Source organism: Gallinula chloropus, assembly GCF_964237585.1.
Source record: "Gallinula chloropus genome assembly, chromosome: 3".
Lineage (NCBI taxonomy): Eukaryota > Metazoa > Chordata > Aves > Gruiformes > Rallidae > Gallinula > Gallinula chloropus.
Window position 1 is genome coordinate 99,685,822 of NC_140087.1, and position 21,240 is coordinate 99,707,061.

General features: G+C 36.4%; 1 protein-coding gene across 1 annotated transcript in view; it reads left to right on the forward strand.

Moving 5' to 3' along the window:
• The window catches only part of CSMD1 (CUB and Sushi multiple domains 1), a gene marked incomplete at both ends in the record, with an annotated part of 1,089,811 nt that overhangs the window by 821,848 nt on the left and 246,723 nt on the right, over positions 1-21,240 (forward strand). The window contains 4 exons of the mRNA XM_084261313.1: positions 1,095-1,289; positions 5,326-5,464; positions 9,545-9,732; positions 20,483-20,671. Of these exons, the coding sequence (XP_084117439.1) occupies positions 1,095-1,289; positions 5,326-5,464; positions 9,545-9,732; positions 20,483-20,671 (711 nt within the window). The remainder of the gene's footprint in view (positions 1-1,094; positions 1,290-5,325; positions 5,465-9,544; positions 9,733-20,482; positions 20,672-21,240) is intronic.

The following is a 21,240-nucleotide window of genomic DNA, read 5'->3' on the forward strand; positions in this document are numbered from 1 at the left end:
TAACCCTGACTAGTCCACCTCTAGATCATGTCCTTAAGGACTTCATCTTTTAAATACCTCCAGGGATGGTGATTGCACCACCTCCGTGGGCAGCCTGTTCCAATACTTGACAAGCCTTTCAGTAAAGAAATTCTTCCTGATGTCTAACCTAAATCTCCCTTGGTGTAATTTTAAGCCATTTCCTGACTTCCTATGTGTCACAAGGAAAAAGTACTCCACTCGTGGTTTAAATCAAATCAGGATCAAAGCAATTTGTTGATTGAAACATAACTGCCAATCAGTGAACTGTAGATTCAGGATCAATATCAGCAGTTCAACAGATAAACAAACCACAATGTTAGACCCTAGCAAAATCTTAGCATTGTAGAATCACAAAACCATAGGATATCTTGAATTGGAAAAGACCCATCTAGCATTGTTCAGACACTCCTTGAACACTGATAGGCTTGGTGCCATGATCACATCTGGGGCCTCTTTGTGCTTCCTGTTTGTCTTAACACATGTCAACTTCTAAATACCTTTCCACTCCAGTCCATCCTCATCCTGCACTGCCATGATTTACACACACACCTTCCATTCACAGGGTGTATTAGTTACAAGCACTCACCCCTTTTCTTTCAAGTGGGTTCCCTTACTTGCATGCACCTCCTGAAAGACAACAAGGTGTTATAGCTTTCCATGCACACTGACTGTTGTTCTCTGCAACTCAGTGCTCTACATACTGGTGAGAACACCCCCGCATGAGGTCCCCATGCATGTGGAGGTGTGGGTCCCTATGAATTCACCCTTTCTTGTCACACCACTAGATGAAGGCAGGCTGCTCTCAGTATCCCATTGGGCAATGGCAGTAGTTTTTAGCAGTAGCCTGTATTTCTGCCAGATTAGTTACAATGGGAAACTTCTTTTTAGGTTGGAGGAAAATAGATGGATTTTGTCCAGAGGGAAATTTAAGCAAAGTGTTCTTGCATATCTAAGCAACAAAGAACTAAAGAACTAAAAAGCTTCAGAAGACATTTAGAGGGGTTGTTGTTTTTCTTCTTTTATTATTATTGCTGTTGTTGTTAGAGTTGTTATTATTATAATGTTTTTATCAGCCTTTGGTCAAAATGAGTGCCATGATCCAGGCATTCCTATAAATGGGAGGCGTTTTGGAGACAGATTCCTTCTGGGAAGTTCTGTTTCTTTTCACTGTGATGATGGCTTTGTGAAGACCCAAGGCTCTGAATCCATAACGTGTATTATGCAAGATGGAAATGTAGTATGGAGCTCTACTGTCCCACGTTGTGAAGGTAAGAGGACAATCTTTACTTTGCACCTACAGTTTAAATAATGAAATTACTAAACTTAGCCTATTTTTTATATTTCACACATAAATAAAACTGGTTTAGCTGAAGCTATTCACTTGTCCACTTTAACACTCTTCCAGTCAAATGAGAAAACAGTAATATAAAAAAGATACCTTGTTTCTATATTCTTGGAATAAATTAGCATTCTAAGAGTCTGGTTGCTATTCTTTTCAAGTCATTATTACTTGGCTAAGAGTTACAGTTGTTCTAACAGTTTTGTCTATAGCATACTGAAAAGTGTATTAAGCTAACCCTTAGAAAGGGAAGTAAATTTTCCATTTAAAAGTCCTTTTTCAAAATTGGCACTTTTAATTGTCTCAGAAGAAAAGTATACCTGAATTTCTGTATGCAACAAACTGCAGTTTAGTATGTCAGAGCTATATTAAATAGTATTTCCATAAAAAAAAAAATCGATATTTGTTTGCTTGTTCTTGCCTAGGTGAATAAAAGACTAAAATGAGCTAAAAATACAATGGCGGTGGGGGGGGAGATTCTTTGACACTTAATGGTTATGTTTTCTAAGGCAAGGCACAGGAATTCATTTAATGAACAACTAGAGTGGGTCTGCTAAAAGTATGTTCAAAAAAATGGTATATCTTGTAGTAAACACAGTATATATAGTTGGACAATTTTTTAATACTTGTTTGAAGTAATTAATCCAAACTTTCTACTTGGTGCAAATCACACACCTCCATTGATTTCAGTGTTATTACATTAACTTCAGGATCTGGATCATACCATTTTTATGGCTTGTGCTATTTGGGCAGTTTGATAAGTCAGTTCTCATAAGACTGTGCAAAACCATATTAATAGCCTGGCAAAAGTAGTGTATGTGATTCTATATATTGTCCTAGCAGGATTGTAGCATAACTCCATGTAAGGAGTTACACGGTGAGGCAAGTTGTTTGTTTTTTTTTTTTTACCTAAAGAGAAAGCAGCCCACTCCAAAGCAGAGAGTAGGGACAAGTACTTCATCGTAACATTTTGAAACTCTATACACAATTGATAAAATATTCAGTATAATCTTGTGTAATTTTATTTCCAAAAGCACATAGCCAAAGGACCTGAGATGACCACTTTGAGGGAAAAAAAAAAAGGAAAACAAATACAGAAATTAATATTTATGCATAAGTTTTGCTCAGTTTTCCTTTCTTTGAACATTGCATAATGTTTACTTAGTTTTTAATGAGGAAAGGTTAAAACTATTAGACTCTTATAGATTTTGCCTATTGTTTGTTTTGGTACAGAAGGAAGCATAGTGTTGGGGTTTTTTTAAAGTTAAATTCAGGATGTGTTCCTTTCTCATACAGATTTCTAGTTGATAACTGAAGGAGTTTCTGGGTTTGGATTAGAGTATGAACCAAGCATTCTTGATAGATTAGAGACAATGTAGTTACTTTCTAGAGATTTCTGAAACACTATTGTTTTTTGCTGTTGCTGCTCTGCTCTGTGTCTTCATATACTTAACAATCTCTGTAAGTAACAACTGAAGTATGTAAAGTCTGTGATGTGTTACAGTCAGGTGAGGATCAACAGTCTTCACATTGCTCTTGGTTTTAATATGACAAAATGTATTTGAAAATAACCCACCACCATGAAATGCATATGATTCTTCATTAGCTGTATACACGTAATGTAAATGCTATTTTCCTGGACATTCTTTTTGTCCCAGAGACAATTTGGTGTGTATATTTGGTGGTTTATAGGCAGCTTATTTTTCCCCACTTTGTTAAATCTGTAAAAACTTATCAGGGACAAGTGCAAGTTATGAATTAAATCAAATAACCTCTTTGAGTTCGGGTTTGTGGTTTTTTTTTTTTTTTGTTAAATATATTGAATTAAAACTGAGAATATTAATTTACCATTCTAAAAATTCATGTAACTATTCATTCCCATACGGCATAATAGGTTTGCTTGTCACTACTTAGAGGAACAGAAGAAAAGTGACAAGATTTCCTGCACTGCAATATGGAATTTGCTGATAATGATACCACTGACTACCTGAGGTTAATACAAATGATACTAAGATAAATGTACCTAACCTTGAAAGCCTTCCTGGTTTAGTCTGCTCCATAGCCTTTGGCAAAACACAATATCCCAAAGCCCCGTGCTATGGTAGCTTAATTTTTTTAAGGGACTCATGTTTCCCAGAATTTGTTCATTCATTTCTGCTACTGTTTAATCCTGCACCCAAGTCATCTGATCCTGCTCTGAAAAATGCTCTCTCTAACCCTGTTCCTTCCATAGCCCTGTTGCGATGTTTTTTTTTCCTTCTATGGAGGAGGATCAAGTTAGAGAACATTTTAACAAATTTGACATACAGGAATGGTCCTGATGGGATGCACCCAAGAGTGCTGAGGAAGCTGGCCAATGACATTGCAAGGCCACTCTCAATTATCTTGGGAAGTATTTAATCTGGGGATGTTCCTGATGACTGGAAGAAAGCAAATTTCTATCTTTAACAAAGGAAATAAAGAGAATCCAAGGAACTACAGCTTACCTCAGTCACTGGGAAAGGTGATACAGCAATATTCCTGGAAACCATTTCCAAACAATGAAAAACAAGATGGTCAGGATGGTTTTATAAAGGGGAAATCATGCCTGACCAACAATATGGTAACTGGCCTGATGGATGAGGGGATAGTAATGGATAATTTTTATCTCAGTTGTAGTAAAGTGTGTGTGTGACACTGTCATATAGGATTCTCATAGACGAACTGATGAAGTATGAGCTAGAGAAGTAAGCAGTGAGGTGCACTGGTAACTGACTGAACTACTGTGCTCATAGGGTTGTGGTCAGTTGCACAAAGTCCAACTATGCCGTAGTGGTATACTCCTGGGGTCAATACCAGCTACAGTGAAGTTTAAAATCTTAGTAATGATCTAAGTGCTGAGACAGAGTGCACTCTGAGAAAGTCTGCAGATGACATAAAACTGAGAGGAGTGTTTCATACATCATATGCTTATTCTTCTGTTCAGAGGAACCTTGATAAGCTGGAAAATTGGGCTGAAAGTATTTGACAGGTCCTTTCCCTCTACTCAGCATCAATGAGGCTACACTGGGAGTGCAGTGTGCAGTCCTGGGATCCTCAGTGCAAGAGAGATGTGGACATACAGCTGTGAGTCCAGTGAAGGGTCACAAAGATGATTAAGGACTTTGAGTATCTGTTACAGAAGAAGAGTTTGAGAGATCTGAGGTTGTCTAGGCTGGAGAAAAAAAGGCTGAGTGCTCAAGAGAGATCTTATCCATGTGTATAAATACCTGATGGGACAGTGTAAAGAAAATGGAGCCAGATTCTTCCCAGTGGTGTCCAGTGACAGGACAACAGCAAATGTAGGCAAACTGAAATGCAAGAATTTCTGTTTAAACATATGAAAAAACTTTCACTGTGAGAATGATCAAACACTGAAACAGATTTCCTACAGAGTGTCTGGAGTGTCTGCTGTTGGAGTGAGGGTTTGATCTTCACAGAACATGGTCCTGTACAGTCTGCTCTAGTGAGGGGATGGGCTAGATGATTTCTAGAGATCCCTTCCAACTGCAGCTGTTCTGTGATTCAGTAGAATATTTACAACTTAAATGAATGACTACTCAAAAAGGTGTTAGACGGCACAAAGCAAATCTTGGAAAGATTTGTCTGATATTTCCACATAAATGTGGATTCATTCCAGGGCTAAAAAATTATAATGCCTTGTTTTTGGAAGAGAGAATGTGTTTTTCAACAGAAGGAAAGCTTGCAGAATCAAGTGCTATGCTCTGTGTATTAAAATACGTATAGAGCAATAAACTATATTGCAAGACTTAGGATTCTGAAGAAAACAAAGTATTCATAACATAATCTAGAAAATTTAGTTGCGCAATATATTATTTTTCTATGTTTTTAAATTACATTTTTGTAAGTTCTTTAGATATATAATATTGTATTAGAAATACTGGGGTAAGATGTTAGTATACATGTTGTTGTTTTTTTTTTTCCAGCACCATGTGGTGGACATTTGACAGCATCAAGTGGTGTTATCTTACCACCAGGGTGGCCAGGATATTATAAGGACTCACTTAATTGTGAATGGGTGATTGAAGCGAGACCCGGACATTCCATTAAGATCACTTTTGACAGGTGAGAATCATGAAGTCCAACAAGTAATGCATGAGCACAAATGTTTCCTTCTTATTGAAGAAGGAAAATATTCTTTAAGAACTCAAATGAGAAAGAAAGTTGTGGTGCAACACTCAGAATAATATTCCTCAAGCAGAAAATTAAAGTTTAAAACTGTGTTTATAGCGTCTTTATGTTTTAAACAGTTTGGACCTCCTAGCACATAAATAGGGATATCTTTTGGATTGTATTTAGGTAGAACTATATATTATACTTGATGAAGACCAGGTCTTACTAAAAGAAAGCATAATTTTCCTAGGAAAAACAAGATTTATGAAAAAAGTTCTGAACATTGTGTGTTGGATGCATTATCTCTTTTTTTTGCCCCATTAGGATTTTTTTCTGATGTAACATACATTGCAGAGCTAGACAACTCCATAATACATTGGGTGAACAAATGGCTGACGGGTCAGGGTCCAAGATTTATAGTAAATAGGGTTGCATCATGCTGGCAGCCACTCACCAGTGGGGTTCCACATGGCTCAATTTTAGGATCAGTGCTCTTAAGTGTTGTTATGATCTCTATGCAGGAATCAAATGTACATTAAGTAGGTTTGCTGATTACAGTAAACTAGGTGGAACTGTGGACTCCCTCAAGGGCAGAAAGGCCTTATAGAGAAATCTGGATCAATTACAGTGCTGGGCATTCACTCAACATATGAAATTGAACAAGAGCAAAGGCCAGATTCTCCACCTGGGATGGGGTAATCCTGTTTATATGTACAAAGTGGGGGCCAAGAGGCTAGAGATCAGCCCCACAGAAAGAGATCTGGAGACTGATGTCTAGTTGAGTATTGGTTAATAGTGTACCCTGTCAGCAAAAAGGGCCAGCTGTGTCCTTGGGTACATTGAGCACAGCACAGCTAGCCAGCAAAAGGAGGCAATAATTCCCACTCAGCACTGCACCAATGGGTTTACAAGGAGTGGCTGAAGTTACTTGGTTTGTTCAGCTTGGAGCAGGGAAGGCTGAGGGCTGACCTCATTGTAATCTACAGTTCCCTCGAGGAGGACAGCAGAGGAGAAGGTGCTGATCTCTTCTCTCTGGTGACCAGTGACAGGACGTGAGTAAATGGAAGGAAGCTGCATCAGGGAAATTCAGATTGGACATTAGGAAAAGGTTCTTCACTGAGAGGGGTGATCACTCACTAGAACAGGCTCCCCAGGAAGTGGTCATGGCACCAAGCCTTTTATACTTTGATATCACTGATATGACTACCAGAATGAAACTTTGCACAAATGCGATATTCATAATGTAAATTATCTCACTCTTGAGCTAATGAAGCTTTAATGTTCCTAGAAAAATATACCTTACGAGAGGACTTTGAAACTTTCCAGAAGTAGCAGTAAATGACTGAGTAACCCTGTGAACATTCTATATTGAAACCTTTTGCATTTCAGATCATAGCTAATGCCTGGAAGGGTAACAGAAAAGTAAAATTGATTTGAGCCATAAGCAAGAGGGATTGAAGGATAGTAGTTGATTGGGAGAATTTTGGTACTTTGAATATTGATGCAAACTCATAGGAGAATATATAAAACAAGTCTCCTTATTCTTGTCTATGCAAAATTGCAAAACAAACCCAAAACAAATAAGCAACACCTTCCCACCCTCCCCCCCCCCCCTCCCCCCCCAACTCAAAAGCAGATTGGTAAATTAGAAATAAATTGAGAATAGCAAGAACCTACTGGGAATAAACTTCATTATAATGGGCAGCAATTCCTGTAGGAGTTGGAGTTTTCTGTCTCCAGCAAGGGTTTGCAATCCATTGTTGTCATACTGCTCTGCTAAGAAAACTGCAATTGCTGGCTAAGAGCACTTTATTCCTAATTAGTTTCACTCACAAACATAACTGTCAAAATAATTGAACTATTGAATTATTGATCTTGAGTCCATTCATTATGAGTACAAATAAAGTATTTAAACCAGCCTAGCAGTATCTGTCTGTTTTCCTCATTCCGCTGCAGGGTAAATCAATGTATAATCTCCAAAATTGTGATAAGGTACTGAAAATCTGTCAAGTACTTTAGTGATGCCCCCTGTGACTGTCTATTTTCGTAAATGAAACAGAACCAGAGAACCTTCCCAGACTGTGCAGTTAAATTCTTAAAATAGTTTCTAACATACTTCTTGAGCTTGACACCTAGCACTCTCCCAAGTAATTGTCAAGCATAGTGAGGAGTTAGTGTGGGCAAGCAACCATTTGTAAGAGGAAATTTGAATAATACCTGCCTTCTTGAGAGGCTAAAAGATGTATTTAATAGTATGGATACAGGCTGTTCCATGCTAGCTGACTTCACTGCCAGAAACTGGTCCTGAAAATGCTTAATGTGTTAGCTAGGCTGCAAGCCTTGTATTCCACTGTCAGAGGGGATAGATAGCAGTGAAAGCAATTGTCTGGATTTTAGCCAACATATCCAAGTAGAGTAGGTAGCTTGATTGAAAGCACCATAAATTTAGTTTTCTGTGTGAAGAGGAAAGAACGATATGAAGGGCCTAAGTCAGTTTCCAATGAGCCATTAGCTCATGTAGTTAATAAAATACATTCTGATTTCTGAATAGGCTTCTGGTTTTAGGCAATCATGAGAAAACTGTAGGGACTACTAAATACTTGCTAACTTGGAACTTCATGCTACTGATGCTGATGTGTCTGTGAATATGATTTTACATGACCGATGCTAATTGATCTGATTAATACAATGGCCTGCGTAGGGTACATATTAATTCTGTCATCATTATCTACCAAAGTATAACGTTTATTTACACCTTGAATGAATGTCACAATTTCTCCCTTTCTGAATGTTTGATAATTTTCGTTAATTACAAGAACAGTTTCTTGTCTCCAGACCCACTAAATGTGTCCCATATTGACAAGACAGCCTAAAGGCATTCACTTGGAAAAAGTGTTGTATTGCACAGGGATGAAGTTTATTGCTCTCACAAGTCCAACTAACAATCTCTATGGGAAAAGAAGAGAAAATCTCAGAACATATGCATTTATGAAAGACAAACATCTTATGAAAATAAGAATATTTGTTTTGCAGGCAAATATGTTTAGACCAGTAGAGCTGTATGCTTAGTAGCACAAACTTTGTTGACAGGAAGATTGATGTGTGCATGGTTTAGAAGCTGCAGTTTGCGAGAGTATCTGATATAACCATTAACTCTCTTGAAAGGCATCTGATGTGAAAAATGCCAGTCAAACTTTCATCTACAGAAAAAACAGATTTGAGCTGTTTGATTTAAGAACTACTGGTAGTGGATGACTGCACACGTAGGCATCCCTTATGAACTGGAGAAGTGTGATGTGGTTTTGTGACTGACATGGACTTTGACTCTGCTGTTGATTTTAAAGCTACTTGTAAATCTTGTTAGTCTCCTTTTTCATTCTTGTCTGTATTATCTGTTTCTTTGAAAAATTGAGATAAACTAAGGAAATTTCTTTATTATAACTGTAACAAATTTCAAAATAGGAGCTTGAATTTTATTTTTAGTATTTTTTACTGCTTCAAGGACAAAAAAATCCTTAAAAGTAAAGTAGTAAACTATGTTATAAAAGAACCTTTGGATAAATAATAAAACAGTTGAATATGTAAAACACCTTTTGCCAAATATCAAATAATGAAATTATAGACATGAAATAAAAAAAGATTTTTGAAGATGTTCCTAGGATGTCCAATTCTTCTTTAGACTAAGGACAAGAAATTTTTTGGATCCTGTTTTCTTTGAGACAATTTTTGGTTTTGTACCTGGATTCCCTACTAAATGTTTTTCTTAAGCCTCGTCATATTGTTGATCACAAGCATATGACACACCTTATGGATATTATATGATGCCAGACACAGCAAAGCAAGCAAAAAGATGTGTGAAACTTTCCTTAGTTGTTATCCTCAGTAATACACCAATGAATCTGTAAATACGCAAATTTTTATATGTATGATATACTTGATCCATTCATTCCATCACATTAGTTGTGTTTCTATCAGTTAAAGAAAATTATATCATTCCTCTACCTACCAGCTGGCTTGCTTATTCCTTTTCAGATTTCAGACTGAAGTTAATTATGATACTTTGGAAGTCAGAGATGGGCCAGGTAATTCGTCACCGTTAATTGGAGAATACCATGGAACACAAGCACCCCAGTTCCTTATCAGTACTGGAAATTACATGTATTTGCTATTCACTACGGACAACAGTCGGTCCAGCGTTGGTTTCCTAATTCACTATGAAAGTAAGTCTGATATTTCTCTGATAGATTTAAATTTAATTTTTAAAATAACTTTAAATTTGACAATGAGCAAACAACTGTGAACAAATAAACGTCAGTAATTTTATTTGTATAAGAACAAATTATGTTTTCTCTATGCTGTACTGTCTGATAACTCTGAAACTTTTAATTCATTTTGGAAATTAGTTTTTGTATGTTATTCAGAATGCTTACGGACCTGTTTAATCAAGTGGAGAGTAATTTTAGAAACTTGGCCTTATGGGTAAAAATACTTTGTGGGTTTGTATTTCCCCCTCTCTTCTCTCTCACTTTCTCTTTCCTTCTTTTTTCTTGTTTTAGTAGAGTTTTGCAATACTGAGAAGAACTTGGCCTTATCCATGATGATTTAAAAATGCTAATAAAATCAATATATCCAAATGAACTATAGAATTTTTATTATAATAGCATTTGCTTTTGAATTATATACATAAAGTAACAGTTTTCACTTTCTGATATTATACTGACCTTTGTATGTTAGCGTGGCCATTCACTTAAGTGCTGAATAAAGAACGCTTGTACTTAGTGTGGTTGTGCTAAACAGGTAACATTGCTCTCATCAATTCAGTTGGGAAACTAACCTGATTGCAGTAAATTTGCAATCTTGAATAAATATATAAACTTATATTTCATAGTTATGTCATAACTTCAAAAGTCTGTGTGGTTGCTTTTAGCTTTGGCTGAGACATGGTGGTAACGGCTAAATAGACAGAAGTATGGTAAGGCTGATAAATCATGTAAAGTTGAGGAACAGTAGGTAGCTTTCTGCATGAATTTGGTGCAGATGCAGATTTTCTCTAATTGGACTGGATCTAAATGTTGCTGTTACATTTTGCAATACAATTCTTAAATATTTATATTTTTGTGTTTTATTTTGAGTTGATATCACTTGTTCTGTTAAAATTTAAAACAATTAATAATGAAATATCTGTGCTACAGATTCACATAGGCATAAGTCTAATTATGAAATTATTTAGGATGGTATTCATATTTTAAATTTTATCTTTGCTAAAAAATTAGTATCTGACACACACATGACACTAGTTTTTCAGTGCTATTTGAATAGGTAGTCTGATAAAATATCAGAATTAGATTTGATTAGTGCACTTTAAACCTTGAAATTGGATTAGATCTTTAACAAAGATGACAGAAGGCTAGTAAATTATCTGAAACTTCTATTACATATAATCCCCATGCACGGAATATTAAAGAAAACTTTTCTGCTATAAAAACATAATACATTTCCAATTTTAAAAGTCATAACAAAAGCTGAAAACATTATTTTGCAGTCTCTTTCTGGGCAGATTGACTCCCTGAAAAAAAAAATCTTTCCCTTTCTGAGGAAGTACCGTTTAAAAGGATTGTTGGTATTATTTTTGCTTACAAATGAGTAAGAAGATGAAAGCAATTTAAGGAAAAATAAATTATTTGAAGCTCTCAGTTTGAGTGAGATTGTTTATTTTTCTGTGAATTATATTTCCTGTTAAATAGTTATCTGAAAACTGAATTTCAGTAGGTATTGAAAAAAAGCTTAACATGCTTTCTTTCTGTGTTTACAGAGACCAAAACTGTATTTTGGTTGCCCTTGTAAGCTTAACTATAGAAGTTGATAATGTGAAAGATGTCACAATAGAGCTTCTATTTGTTGCACATTTGCTCCACTTGTAGAAGAAAAGGCAGTCAATTTTAAGTTTTAAGAAAAGTTTCTGAATATTTTCTTTGGAAATTCAAATAACTATGGTTTGGAAGTGTCCTGAAAATCTTCCAGTTGAAGTCTCATAACTTTGAAGCTAAATTAAATCATGGAACTGAAGCAGAAGGATCTTAATCTTTCTTTAAAGTATAAGTTATACTGAGCTGCTACTGAGATGGCAGTAACAATCTATTAAACTAAAACATACCTGTAATACAATTTTAATAAAAATGTGACCTCTTGAAGGTACTTCACATGGGAAAGCAATTTGTCAATTCCCTTCCTTAAATGTCTGTAATTCAGCTTTTTGGTGACACTTCTAACACAGCTAATGCAAAATTGTGTAGGTCAACTCCTACTCATCTAAGTAAAATTAAAAAAAAATATATATATAATGCACATAGTATTCTTTAAGTGAAACTACTGATAAAGAGTTAATGAAGTTATCAGGAATAACTATTCTGATAGTTATCAAGAATAACTATTTTCTTTTGACCACCTTGCCTCCCGCCTCACTGACATCTTCCCTGTCTGTCAGCTTCCCCATTTATGTGGTTTTTGGTTTTGGGTTTTTTTGTGGCTCCTCATTCTGTGAGGTAGACTGTGAAATCTTAGTCTATTCCTTAAGCCAAACCAGAGAAAAATACCTTTATCCACTGATTCCATTAATCTAAAGCCAGCTTTTATCAAAGAGATTTTTTTAAAAAAAAAATTGTATAAACAAGAAATTATTGTAATTATCAAAGAAAATCCAGCATTTTTTTCTTAAATCCAGATAATTTATTTAGTAGTCCATGTTTATTTTGGGATTATAATTTCCATCTATACTAAAATTTATCTGAAAAATAGAAGAGAGGTCTTAGTTATGCATTGAGACATTAATCATCACATATTAATATGGACATCAGTATATATTCAGTAAATGTCTTAATTCTCTTACCTAATCAGGGAAAATTGTTCTAAATCAGTGACCGTCGCTCTTTGTAAAAAAACTTTCCTTTTAAATGAATTAAAAAATCTAGCAAAGTTAGTGTTGTGATTTATTAAAGCTCAACAGAAAACTGTATTTTTTGGGCAGAAAGATAAATGTTATCACTTTCTGTAGCTATTTAAAAATCCCTGTTAATCATGTGTAAACCAAAAGTTAATCATTAAATGCTGGATATAGTCAAACACTCCTATAGATGGCCATCAAAGAACAACACACATCTTTTAGGGTATAATAATAAAATCCAAAGTTCGTATTTGTTACAGAAGCGAGACAAACAAAAACAAAACTATCCATAAATATATTTAAAAATAACAGAAAAATTAGAAGTCACTATGTAATAAAATTTGAGCTAATGGATGTCATAGGGAAGACTAAAAATTATGTTTCTGTTTTGCGATATTTAAATAAAAGTTTAATTTTTAACCATGTATTTGACACAATTAAGTGAACATTTACAAGGTAAGGATATAGCATATGGGAAGAGGGTACTACAAATTGAGATAATATATTTTGGGGATGCTTGAAAATCCCTATGCTGTCCTTAAATACAGAATGTGTCTTGACTGATAATTCAAAACTGTAGGGAACTTTCAAACAATTGCAGAAGGGCATAAACCTTCCACAGAAAGGTGGTGGACGGGGGAGAAGATGAGGACCAGAAGGACCAAGGATATTAGTTTTATCTTCACACTTTAAAGATACTAGTTTCAAGCTGATAAACTAGGTGATAAGGAACAAATGATTTGTATTTGATAAGAACAGATTATGTCAAGCCAATCTAATTTCTTTCTTGACAGGTTAACTGGTTTTGTAGATTTGGGAATGGAAAGGGAAGGAAACAGCTCTATTTTGACATTTATGAGGCTTTTAGAAGTCTTCCAGAGAAAATACAGAACTTTGGTCTAGATGAATTTATTACAGGCACAACAAGCACTTAAGGAAGCACTGGGAAAATTTACCCAGAGAGGCTGTGGAATCTTTATCTTTGGAGTTGACCATTCTGAATAACTTTGATATCTCCTTAACAAAAATAATACTCAACTGCTCTCCTAAATTTCACTGTGTTATGCTCTGTCACTTGGAAATACCCTCCAGATAAACCTTAGAGAAAATTTTTTAGATTTTTTCAAATTTTATATGGAGAAGGAATTAAAAAATTCCTTGTAATAGCGTGACCATCCTCTTCCCTTTCATCCTGTACTCCCTCTTACACTATCTTTACACTCCCACTTCTGTCTTCCCATTTTCAAGCCCCTTTGCTTCCCCTCTTCTTTTATAACATCATTACGTTTCTCTAACATAAATTTTTAAAATCTATTGACTGTATCAGAGTTTTTAGTGATGTAACAATATTTTGGTTTAGTGTCAGTATTGTGATGACAATTCAAATTAAGTCACTCACTGCTACAGTCTCTTAAGAGCTACTGGAAGAACACAGAGACTAAGTATATAAGCAGGCTCGCAGTTCTTTTAGGCTAATTTACCCACGTAAAATTACAAGGAAGCGTTTCTGGCACCTCGACCTATGTCTGATCAAGCAGTTTAGAAAATCTCAAGTTTTGGCTTCAGTCTTGCAGTCTTTCATATAGTTCAATTGTAATCCCCTGTACGATTTTGACCCATGCCAGCTAGCATCTTCCTATGCAGTATCTGGATATTGTTCTAGGAATAACTTCAGCCAGAGACTATTCTCAAAATGCAGCTGTCTTATTTTAAGCAAGATTTTATCTGTATGAATGTTAGCTGAGTCATGCTTTGAAATTGGTGCCAGAGAAAGGTTTCTCTCACAATTTAATAGTGTGACCACTAATTCTTGGAACCACATTCTGACAATCAAGCACATATTCTATTTCTTCTTTAAAAATATGCACTATTCAAATTGTTAGAATAAGCCTACCTATATGATCAAGTCTTACTAAGCAATATTCCATTCTTGCTGTCCAAAAAATTGCTTTTCTCACTTGCCTTATTGGTGTTCTGGATCATTCTATACTGATGACAAAGAATAGCACCCTAGCTTCCTGCTGAATCTCTTCCATTGTTCAAAAAATTTTTCAGATTCATTCCATAACACAGCAACTACTTCATAGCTAGGATGAATGGGTAACATAGTGGTTATGGCAAACAGTCATGTTTTGCTTTCTGTTTTTCTTACCAGAATTCTTTTATTCATTCATTTTGTGCAATAAACATTCTTTACCCAAACTCATAGCAATCTCGCATTTTAATACTGCATTTTTAAAATTATTTATTTTAACAGCATGAATCTGTGATGGGAGATTTAGGTTAGATGGTAGAAAGAGGTTCTTTACTCAGAGGGTGGTTGAGCACTGGAACAGGCTTCCCAGGGAAGTGGTCACAGCACCGAGCATGACTGAGTTCAAGACGCGTCTGGATGATGCACTCAGTCCTGTGCTCTGACCTGGCTGGCCCTATGCAGATCCAGGAGTTGGACTTGATGATTGTTATGGGTCCCTTCCAACTTAGGATATTTTGATTCTACAATTCTATTATTTTAATATTTGATCTGTGAAGGGAAAAATATAGGTGTGCAATATATATGAGTATGTAGTATATGAAACTGTATAGCTATTGTATGATTCATGCATCATAGCAACAAATTAATTTCCTCTTAGAGATCTAATGGTATCTGATGATTATACCAGTTTCTAAAAACCACTTACAGTTTTAAGTGTTTGCAAAACACGCATTTTAATAATGAAGCATCTAATGTAGTTAACAATAGGTTGATAAATGTTTGATGAAATGTCAATATAGACACAGTGAAGTTTTTGAGGATGACTGTCCATATTTTTCAATTATTCAGTGATGTACAAAATCTTTTGTTTGTATGCTTACTCTTTACTTTGGATTGTGCATTATGTCCCTTTGACAAGAGAATGATTAATTTGTAGGATAGAATTACCTGCTTACCTGATTCCGGGTGCTACATGGAGTGACATGGAGGGAGCATTTATTGAGGCAGCTGCTGAGCATGCTTTTCTTGAGAAATATTGTATTATGTAAGGAGGGAAGGAAAAGACATGTTTTTTACCCTGACTTTAATCTTATATTTAATAGGCTAATTGATATGAATAGTATTAAATCAACTCTTTCCAACCATAAGCCCAAAATTTATCACTGTGGTGCCATAGTCTCTCATATATAGTTCAATGTTTTCTTTTTCTACTCAGGGCTCTTAGTATTAGCCACTGTTAAGCTTGTGTTATGTTATCTCCTATGAAGAAAAAAACAACCAAACAAACAAACCAAAACACTCCCCAAAGAAACAGAAAAAAGTATTTCTTTTCTACTACTTTATGATTACTAAATCTTACACACTGAGAATGAAGCTCTGTGGTCTGAGCTATTTATTTATACAACACCACTATTTCAATAAGGAACTTGGAATTTGATAGGTTTGCTACAGCTTTTGGTCTCCTTGCAAAAATCTGAAACAACATAGTCAATGTAATCTAGTTATAATTTAAAAAAAGATACTGATATGTTTACCTGTTATATGTAATTCAGAGTCCCAGTTTATGTGTCGAGACAGGGGTGAAGGATGCCCTAAGAGGAAAGAGTTTTAAGAGCATTATTCCATCTACTTTAATATCCCTCAAAACTCAAAGTTTGAAAAAAAATCCAATCTGTATGAGTTCAAGATTCATACACAATTAATATTTATTTAAGACAAATATAGTAGAGACTCTTATAGATTTTAAAGGGTTCTTTGAGTATATATTAAGCACTTTAAGACAGGCTGTAGATGTTTAGGGGCATCACTCTTTTCCAATGTAGTTTGGATGAGTCTATAACAAACAGGTGGGGCTGTGCTTCCACCTGAGGAACAGTTGATTCCAGGTATATTGGACACACTTTTATATGAAAGCAAAATGTGGCCTCCACTCTGCTGCCAAAGCAATTGAGAAAAATGCATGGGCAATATCAATTGCAGCAAACCACTTGGCTGTGTTTGACTCCAGTTCATACTGGAGCTCTAAAATGTCACAGTGGTGGTCACTTTATTCAGACTATGATAGACTACTGTTAACCTGCACCTTCTCTCAGACTGTCCACCTAGGACTATTAAAAGGTGAGTGAGTCTTGCTGATGACTCCTTGGCTCTCCAGTTAATCAATCAGCTCGTGGATGGGAGCCAGGGAGTCTTGGTTTATGCAACTGGCATCCACTATTCTTCAACTTGCAGCAATTCCACAACAAAGGGATCTTCCAAGAGACCAGATGTTGATCTCCTCTGTGTTCGTAGTGGTTACACCAAAAGCCCATCGGTACCTCTTTGGGTCCATGAAATTCTCTTCAGAGAGGCCATGCGAGGGATACAAGGGTTACCCTGTCTCAATGGAGTGTTTTTCCCACTTGTTCCCTGTTGAGATCACAGCAGCCTCCAATATAGACAATCCTTGGCATCCACCTGTCACTTCAGAGATGCAGATGGGTTCAGTGCCCCTATACCCTGATGGCATCAGCATATGCTGTGCACCAGTTTCTACCAAAGCCTTATTAACATCAATGTCAGGGCAAGGCACGTAGCCATTGTTTGTATTAGCATGTTCCCACATTTCTTCAACCTCCTAGCAAATTAGCTCCTCTAGCATAGTAAGGCCATCAGTGCCAGGGCAAAGCACTGAGCCATTATGTGTATTAGTATGTTCTCAAGATCAGTGAAATAAAAAGATAATCAGTGCAGCCAACAAAAGCTGTGACCTGCACAGGAGTTTGCCACTTAGTAATGACTACAGCTGTAGCATGCTTAATACAAAACTGCCATCTCATGCTTCATGTTGGGTTACAAAAAGGACAGTGGTGAGTTGACCTTGGGTGGAGACCAGGTGTCCATCAAGGCATTCTATCTCTCCTCAGAAGGGCAGGGGGAACACGCAGAAAAATAAGGTAGAAAAAAACCTCGTGGATCAAAGTAAGGGCAGTTTAATAAAGCAAAAGGCTGCATGCAGAAGCAAAGGAAAAACATATGATTATTCTCTACTACCCATCAGCAGGCACTGTCCAGCCACTTCTTGGTAAGTAGGGCTCCAGTTCACATAGCATTTGGTCCAGAAGATAAACATCATAAATAACAAATGCTCCCACTTCCTCCTCCTTTCTCTCAGCTTTTATTGCTGACATCATATAGTATGGAATATCCCTTGGGTCAGATTGGGTCAGCCATCCTGGCTATGTCCTCTCCCAAGATCTACCCCATTCCCAGTCTAGTAGTGTTTGTGGGGGACGAATGTTGGAGAGGCAGCCTTGATACTGTGCTAAAATGCTGGTGTGTTATCAACACCCTTCTACAAAGCATAGCACTATGAGGGCTGTTATGGGGAAAATTAACTCCTTTCTAGCCAGACCAAGTACACAGCTGAAGGGAATCTAAAATGTAGTGCGTCAGCTCATATGGTACATTTGCATTAAGGACATGCAGTCAAGTGTAGAAGAAACTTATTAATTTAGAAATTAAGTATGGCAAGAATAACTCATGAAAACTAGATCATAAGCTTTTAAATCTGACTTCTAAGTGAGATATAAGAATAGCTGGAGGGTACAGGGAATATTTCTTTGTACAAGCTGGTGTCATTATTTATGAGATTCTTGTTTGTAGTCCTGCTTCCATCCCTCATATCTATAATTCTGAAACCTTTACTTTATACCCTGATAAGTACTTTTTTTTCCGTAGATTTGAACTCCTTGTACTTCACACCTAAGGTTTTGAGGTAGTCATGGATAAATAAAGCAGAGTAAAAGCAGTAAACTGAGAGTACAGCTTGCCCAGAAACAGTCATAGATGCACAGACAGCTGAGGGGATCAGCACCTTCAGGGTGTGTTTAGGGGGCTAAAGAGAAAGGAAATGCCCAACACCCTGCTATAGAGAATTTTATTCTGTAAGCTTTGAGGCTTTGAGGAAGGAACTTCTTTGGTAAAAAGTAGACTGGAGAGAGTTGTGCTAAAAATACAGGTCGCCTTTGAGGGAGATCATAAAATATTTTAAAGTCTCCAGGAAAACTAACCTTGCTCAAGGTTCTCATGGCATCTGTCAGTGATGTCATCACCCATATGAAATCATGCCAATTTTCAATGTTCTTTCAAACTCAGCACTAAAATACTGAAATGAATGTGAAAATTAATGTGAAAATATGTAAGTTAAAGCCATGGGTGCCAGAGCTTTCAAATGGCTATGTCTAGATTTTATCCTAAAAGCTGACAGGAATTTTTAAGTGAAATATCCACTGTTATTTAAAGAGACACAGAACAGATAATTTTCAAAAAACATGAAAGTGTTTATAATGTTTCCCCATACACGCATATACTTCCTGTTCCTTAGTGGCCACTATTGTAACAAGTCAGTGGCTTTTCGGATTGCAAAAAACTCTACTCTTTGTGTCTCTGTTATCTCTCGACTAGGTGTTTGCAATCTGCTGTTTTCAGCCAGCTTCTAGTTTTCCCTTTAACTGCAGGCTTCATGCCGGCTGTGCTCTTCATACTCTTTTTATCTCCTGAAGCCAGTGTTATCAGGGTTTTTCTCTGGATATGCTCACCTTTTCACAGAATGAACAATGTCTCCTTCTAACGAAGATGTTCTAACTCAGTCATCCTTGTTTCAAGCACATACATACTATATCAGGTGTAGGCACCAAGGTTTTGATTACGGACAGAGGAGGACATGACCACAGGGATGGTCTTTGTGAAGAGAGGCCTCAGGCTACCCCATGCTGGACACAGCTGGTTCCATCTGTCTCCAACACACCTACCCACCGCAGGACACAGCTGAGTCTGGCAGCTAAGGTGGGGGCACCTCTGGCATAAAAGATTAAAGAAAGTGCAAAATACTGCATAGGTGAGTGAGGAGTGAGGAAAAGAAAGTGTGAGAAGCAATCTTACAGATGCCAAGGTCAGAGAGGGAAGTGGTCCAGGCAGATATTGATCCATTTTTAATTGGCAATAACTTATTTTTCCTCAAATTGAGTCAATTTTGACTGTGATGGCAATTAGTAAGTGATCCCCCTGCCCTTATCTCATAACACGAGCTTTCTCATCTTATTTTCTATTTTATTTTCTCCCCTGCACTGTTGAGATGGGGTGGGGAGGGGGGCGAGGGGTTGTGGGGGGGAGGTGAGAGAGCAGCTGGGTAGGGAAATGGCATCCAGACAAAGGAAAAGCCCTGTCATTCTGTCATAACCCACCACACATAGTAACGGAAAATAAAAGAAAATCCTTTCATCCCAAGTCCTTATTGGCTTCTCTTGTATGTATCCATTATAGCTCATCACATGATTAATTTCCACAATTGTTTGCTATTGCTGGAAGCATAATGGGTCATGCTCGGTTTGTGAGCCTCCATTTCACAATAGGGTTTTTTCCCTTATTCAGTGTACAGCTCTAGGTTTATTTACCAAACACTGTTAGATCGCTGCTATAAGACACTGTCAGATAAGAGTTACATGACTGTGTAAGCTATATTCATTGTCTGGTTTTGATACATAGGGTACTACCTGTAAGAATTAACAGTAGTTTCTAAGTTCAATTGCCATCTCTCAATACTGCTGTTTGCTAGGTCAAATAACCATTATCATGACAGGGGAAGGTTGAATTGTCCTGCAGTATCAGAAATTGAACAGATGAAATGGAATAATCACATGTGATACATACAAGCAAAATTTATATTCATGTTTTGAACCTTAATATCTTCCTATAGTTATTTGTGTTCAGTGCTCTTGTTGGCTCTTTTTTTCATTGTTCAATGAAATATAGTTTAAAGATCTATTTTTTTTTCCTATTTCATTTGGGCTTCTCTATTTTATGAGATTGAAAATTGAAAAACTGTGCTCTGAGTCACTGACAACTAGAGAAGGTCCTTTATATCCCACATCAGTTCTCAGGCAGTGCTAACAAGTATCTTTTTCAGGCTTTTTCTTCCTCTTGTCTTACTTATTTTTTATTTTGTTTGGGAGCTTTTCTGTTGACTATCTGAAAACAAAAGGGGAAATAAACAAATTAAGTCTTTGTGCTTCAGGTGTTACTCTGGAATCAGATTCCTGCCTTGACCCAGGGATCCCAGTGAATGGCCATCGTCATGGTAACAACTTTAATATCCGCTCTACAGTAACTTTCAGCTGTGATCCAGGATATACACTGAGTGATGAAGAACCACTCATATGTGAAAGAAACCATCAGTGGAATCATGCATTACCCAGCTGTGATGGTAAGTGTCAAATTCTTCAGATAGCAGCTTTCAAGTCCAAGAAAGTTAATCTCTCCTTTTTAAGAACTAATTAAGCTTATCATTGCTACTACCTCCCTTTAATTACACCAAGATCAAAATTATTTTGCTGTTAATAAAAGCCATACTTCACACCTCTGTATCAACTTCCAGTCAAGTACTATAATGTACAGTAGAATTTATAGGTACATACCAATAGAAAAATCAGAATTCTCAATTGTAAAATGAAAATGGTGCCAACACAAGTAATATTTTCAAAGCAAAGCCAATAAGCTTACCTTATATTTTAATATAGAATACTGAATGCCAAAATGATTGCTCAAAATTCAGGATGCTAAATACCAAAACAGATCATGATCAGCCTATGTAATTATCTTGATACATTTTTGTTTGGAAACTTTGCTTTGTTCACTAATTGTTTTGTGGCATGTGAATTACGAAACTGTCTAGAGTTTTGGTGATTTTATTTTTTAATGATGAACTATGCTAGCAAATATTTCTGTGCACGTTTCTTATATGAACTACAGAATCAACATTTTTGGGGTTTTTTT